Source organism: Pecten maximus, chromosome 2 (genome assembly GCF_902652985.1).
Source record: "Pecten maximus chromosome 2, xPecMax1.1, whole genome shotgun sequence".
Taxonomy (NCBI): Eukaryota; Metazoa; Mollusca; class Bivalvia; order Pectinida; family Pectinidae; genus Pecten; species Pecten maximus.
Genome location: NC_047016.1, coordinates 4,248,601 through 4,254,749, shown reverse-complemented (window position 1 = coordinate 4,254,749; position 6,149 = coordinate 4,248,601). Strand labels below are relative to the sequence as shown.

The 6,149-nt window shown below is 39.6% G+C and overlaps 1 protein-coding gene across 1 annotated transcript; it reads left to right on the top strand.

Annotated features, from left to right (window-relative positions):
- The first annotated feature begins 3,304 nt into the window (after nt 1-3,304).
- Nucleotides 3,305-4,892, top strand: LOC117314545. Its single transcript, XM_033868613.1, has one exon. It carries the CDS (start codon nt 3,310-3,312, stop codon nt 4,810-4,812), a length of 1,503 nt encoding a protein of 500 aa, XP_033724504.1. The 5' UTR covers nt 3,305-3,309; the 3' UTR covers nt 4,813-4,892.
- Nucleotides 4,893-6,149: the final 1,257 nt, after the last annotated feature.

Sequence of the window (6,149 nt, the reverse complement as noted above, 5' to 3'; positions counted from 1 at the left end):
TTGACATGTCACAGATATGTACACGTACATGGGTAAGAGAGTGTTGACATGTCACAGATATGTACACGTACATGGGTAAGAGAGTGTTGTCAAGTCACAGATATGTACACGTACATGGGTAAGAGAGTGTCGTCATGTCACAGATATGTACACGTACATGGGTAAGAGAGTGTCGTCATGTCACAGATATGTACACGTACATGGGTAAGAGAGTGTTGACAAGTCACAGATATGTACACGTACATGGGTAAGAGAGTGTTGTCAAGTCACAGATATGTACACGTACATGGGTAAGAGAGTGTCGTCATGTCACAGATATGTACACGTACATGGGTAAGAGAGTGTCGTCATGTCACAGATATGTACACGTACATGGGTAAGAGAGTGTTGACAAGTCACAGATATGTACACGTACATGGGTAAGAGAGTGTCGACATGTCACAGATATGTACACATACATGGGTAAGAGAGTGTTGACATGTCACAGATATGTACACGTACATGGGTAAGAGAGTGTTGACGTGTCACAGATATGTACACGGACATGGGTAAGAGAGTGTCGTCATGTCACAGATATGTACACGTACATAGGTAAGACAGTGTTGACATGTCACAGATATGTACACGTACATGGGTAAGAGAGTGTTGACATGTCACAGATATGTACACGTACATGGGTAAGAGAGTGTCGTCATGTCACAGATATGTACACGTACATGGGTAAGAGAGTGTCGTCATGTCACAGATATATACACGGACATGGGTAAGAGAGTGTTGACATGTCACAGATATATGCACGTACATGGGTAAGAGAGTGTTGACATGTCACAGATATGTACACGTACATGGGTAAGAGAGTGTTGACATGTCACAGATATGTACACGTACATGGGTAAGAGAGTGTCGTCATGTCACAGATATGTACACGTACATGGGTAAGAGAGTGTCGTCATGTCACAGATATATACACGTACAAGGGTAAGAGAGTGTTGACATGTCACAGATATGTACACGGACATGGGTAAGAGAGTGTTGACATGTCACAGATATGTACACGTACATGGGTAAGAGAGTGTTGACATGTCACAGATATATACACGGACATGGGTAAGAGAGTGTCGTCATGTCACAGATATGTACACGTACATGGGTAAGAGAGTGTTGACATGTCACAGATATGTACACGTACATGGGTAAGAGAGTGTTGACATGTCACAGATATGTACACGTACATGGGTAAGAGAGTGTTGACATATTATCTATTAGGCTACCTATGTAGTTATTTGTATCCATTTCCTCAGCATTTTTACCTTACAAAACAAAATACAAAATCATCAGACCATACTTTCCCTATAATTAACATGGGTAAAGTGATATCAAGACCAATGGTCATGACGTCTTCGTTAAATTAATTTTTTTTTCACGGAAGCTGGTAAAATGTTTGGTCAGCGATCCAATTCACTCCTGAGGGCCGCGGTGGCCGAGTGGTTAAGGTGTCCCGACACTTTATCACTAGCCCTCCACCTCTGGGTTCGAAACCTACGTGTGGCAGTTGCAGGTACTGACTGTAGGCCGGTGGTTTTTCTCCGGGTACTCCGGCTTTCCTCCACCTCTAAAACCTGGCACGTCCTTAAATGACCCTGGCTGTTAATAGGTCGTTAAACAAAACATATTATTATAGTAAAAATGGTATTTTTATATGGGTTATTATATATTCTTATTGATAAAACGTCAAAGTCTCGTTATTTTACGACGAATAGATTCTTCTTCTTTTTCGTCTTAAAAACGAAACAAACAAAGAATGGAACGGTTTTCCATTGATATAACATATGATTCACTCGTTTGGCAGAAGATCAATATTTTTCAAGAGTGCGATGAAATAGAAGAAATCGTGACATCAAGTGGTATACATAATGTATGGACGAGACATACAGTTTATAAGTATGGTGTCTTGTGAATATGTATTGCTTGACAAGTGTGGACATAGTATTGTAAGTCTGGAGTGTGTTGTAGTTGTTGTTGTATCATTTTATCGATAAAAGATATATATTAATGATAAAAGATACAAACAGCGAAATCTTCGTTTGTGTGTGTGTGTGTTTTTTTTTAAATTTTGTTTTAAAATATTCTTTTTTCCCCATATGTACAAACATCAGTGGGCGCATAAGTTATATAGGTGTTGCCTCCCTTTGTACAGGTCTCTTCTACAAAGCCATCTACGTCATATAGTATCCAAATAGATCTTGTTTGTTTCCAAGTACGCGGTCAGACCGGTTAAACCAAATAATTATTTAATGGAACGGCATCACTGCAATTTCAACTTTATTGGTCAGGCGCCTAGCTGCCACGTTACCAAACTAGCATACACATAAAAATTAAATTCACTATCATATTTTTATTTTCGTTTTCGTGGTTCGGAGTAATGATTTTAAGATAAAAACATGTACTCAGTATATATATTAGAAATGTATCTATACAAACGACAGCCGACCATCAGTACCTATCCGAAACCTTAGAGTACCTAAAAAGTAAACAAGAACCGTTATGGCCCCTGAACCCCCTAGACTGGCTAGACGTTGGGTGCGACTTTCTGCCTACTAATCGCAGCAAACCAGCTGCTCGCCTGCTACTTATCCTTTTTTTTTTTTATATATATATATGTTTTGTTTATAAGAACGCTTTGAAATAATTCCAGGTACAAAAAATCGTGTGAGAAAACTTTACCTCGTTTTGATTAAACATGCGTAGACAAATGGTGTGGACTCCCGACTTAGTAAAATGTATGTTATTAAAGTCGGTTACAGATTTCGTTTTGTTTTTCAACTTTTTTTTATCATTATCGTAAATAGTGTCAGGATTTCTTAAATTTCGGCGATAACTCATTTTGTTTTAAACTAGATTTTAACATATTGACGTAGCTAAAGATATTTGTGTTCTATCTGACACCTGAGGAGTATCGGGAAATTAATACCTCTGTATTCTGCCACTGAGAGTAGTCAGATAATACGAGTTATCCCCCTTCCTTCATCAGAGTATGAAAATCAGCGTGATTTTTCCCCAACTTCTAGTAATACAGACGTTTTTTGGTCACCAGTCGAGATGAAATGATTTTATACGCAACACCGAGGAGAAAAGAAGATTGGTTGAAATCTGTTATTTTAGTACATGTATACAACTTTTGGTATCTTATATATATATATTGAAACATTTGTACTATATCAAACACGAATATTTCAGTAGAAATCTGCACAGATTGGTTTTCATACAGAAAATTAATGCTATTTCATATTTATTTCAGAGGTCCCTAAAATGGAATATATATATCAACAAATAGCTCACGTGACCGTCTGGTCCCTAGTATGTTTGAATCTGTGTCAGAGCTTCGACATCAACGACCCTAAAACGAATTTGGAATCCTTCGTTCGAGTTTCCGGTTCCCTGTCTTCAGGGAACAGTACTGTCAGCTACATCAATGGAACCGTCTACTACCGACTTCCAGGGGAACACGCAAAGAAGATATTTAACTTTGAGGGTTATAACATAAACCGTAAGATAGCTGAGAAGGAAGGGAATTACTTATCCCTATCAGTGGAGTTGGTTGTCTATCGAGACCCGGTGACGTCAGAGATACTGACAGTCTGGGTAAACCCAATTACATCTAATCCCAATGAAGTGTTTGTCGTACAAAATGACCCAGTAAACGGCGTTCTTGTTCTCGGTGACATCCTCAATACTGTCCGTGCAGCCTCAGATCAGGTCGCGTTTGAACTAAACATTGACCTTTCTTATCCAAATGTACTGGACACGTTAAAGTATCCAAAGTTTTCAGCTGGAGATACGTACAATGGTACAGAACTGGCCACTTACTTCACCAACTACACGACTCTGGCCACCACCCATTTAGATAGCGTGCCGTGTTTCGGTACGTGGCAGAGGAGTAGTCAGTTCCTCCCCTGGATGGAGATGGGAGAAACACCAGGTCGTCTAATATACAACACCTTCTTCTGGAAATGTTCCCGCGGATTGGCTTGTATAGCTGAGGACATACTGACGCTGGTACATTCAAGAGGACTCCTGAAGTTCCTTGATGCACCAGTTTGGTATGAAGTACCAAATGAAACCACGTGGTCGGTCTTTAAGAGTGTAATTGACTCTCGGCGTGCTGCAAACATGTCGGACATCATTATACCAATGGTAAATTCAAGCGTACATCCAACCGTAAATCTGCCAGAAGTTGATTCAAAAATTGTTTCTTTGCTTGAACGCCAGGACCAGATTCCATTCCGATTTAACGGCTCCGTTTTGACCTCAATTAATGGTAAACAGAATAACCTGTATCGGTTAGAAGGTAACGGGACGGCTGTAGTGGCATTCAACGTGTCTGCGTCTCAACAGGAACCTTTCATGACGCTAAAATATAAATATTCGGGATATTATCGAAGTGCATCTTCCGGTGACGTCATAGAAACATGGACCAACCCATTGACAAACAAAACTATTCACCTGCCAGACGTTTGTGGTTCCGAGCTAATTTCCTTCGACAGAAATGACGTATACACAAATGATATTGGTGACATCGACGCCACTGGTTTGATTGGTGTTAGTTCCGCTACTGAAGGTCAAAAGTCACCGGAAGTTGAGATCTGGAGTGTGAACATGCCCGTATTTGTATTTCCGCGCCAGGTTGCCGATGTTCCTATGTTTTATGGTACGTGGACGACTTTATCCAACTTCCCTGTCTGGATGGGAATGGGAAAGACAGACGGATTTCTTAAAACCAAGTTGATTGTATCCTTAGAAACAGGCGAATAAATCCAATACTTGTATCTTAAAAAAGTCTCTAACTTATTTATAAAAGCCTTAGGCTTATTTCCGATAAAACGTTATGTTTACTTCCTAGAATACAGGCTTGTGTCCTAAAACGTCTCAGACTTGTTTCCCAGAAAGCCTAATACTTGTTCTTAGAAATCTCCAGACTTGTTGCTTAGAATAAAAGTGTTATTTACAGAAATACCCATACAATAACTGTTTAACTGTATACCAGCATTTAAATAATTCCATTTTTCTCTCGAACCAGTGTTCATATCCTGTACTGTATCTACTGTGTTTTCCCCGAAGATAGTCTTCAGCATGCTAACTGCCGTTTTTATTACTTGTTGTGTATTAACGCTGCCATTTTTAGAAGAAAAAAATAAATTCTCCAGCACTTCTTCATCCAGATTATCGAAACTTGTCGATGAAGCCATTTTCTGAAATGCTCCTGTAGCATTCACTTATACGATTTTAGTAAACTAACTGTGTCTGCTTCGTCTTGGTCTCGAACACGCTTTCGTTCTCGAAAGCGCTTTCGGATTTTATTGTACTATAAGGGGTGGCGGTAGAGACGATCTGAAGATATATACCAATGCATTGTCCAATCAGAATGAACGAAAAAAAAGCAAAAATCTGAATTCATTCATTCCGGATGAATAGCACCTTTGACTATTAACCTGGTTAATACCATTTTGGAGGATGTGGTTCAAATAACATTTCTATATTCTATTTTTTACATAGTGTAAAATAAGGAAAGGTATCACATTAACACGAAATGTCGACTTTATCGTGCTTCACCACTGAAGCCACCAGCAGGACACCTCACCCGATCACATTATACTAACGGACAAACCAGTCGTCCGAATCCAAAAATGATGAGCATTAAGCGAGAGTAGCAACTACCATAATAATAGATTCTGGCATGTCTTCCTCACAAGGTGAGAACGCTCAACTAAAGACCAAGAGTGAGGCATTGTCAAGGAAGAGAACGTTTAGAAGGAAGAGAAAAGATAAGGTCCTTAATTTAGTCGATTCTTACGATCGTGCAATTGGGCAACGAGTACAATTCTTACGTCCTACATGTAGACCAGTGAAAGTTTGGACCGTGCGTCTTTAAACGTTTCAGTTAAGTTTTATAGTGTTAAAACGGGAGTAAGCTTGGGCTGCTAGCGCGCATATATGTAGGCCCAAACAGGGTCGAACTCGAGTTAGCTTTGACATGTTAACGCATAAAAGGGTCCACTTAACCGATCATCATAAGTGTTTTGTCAGACACCAAAGGTTGACTGAAGTCCCCTCGTTCTGACATTTTCTTCAGTATTACCTCGGATTGGATT

Bases quoted from the DNA above. Each gene is read 5' to 3' on its own strand.
- LOC117314545 (XM_033868613.1), top strand. From the start codon at position 3,310: ATGGAATATATATATCAACAAATAGCTCACGTGACCGTCTGGTCCCTA.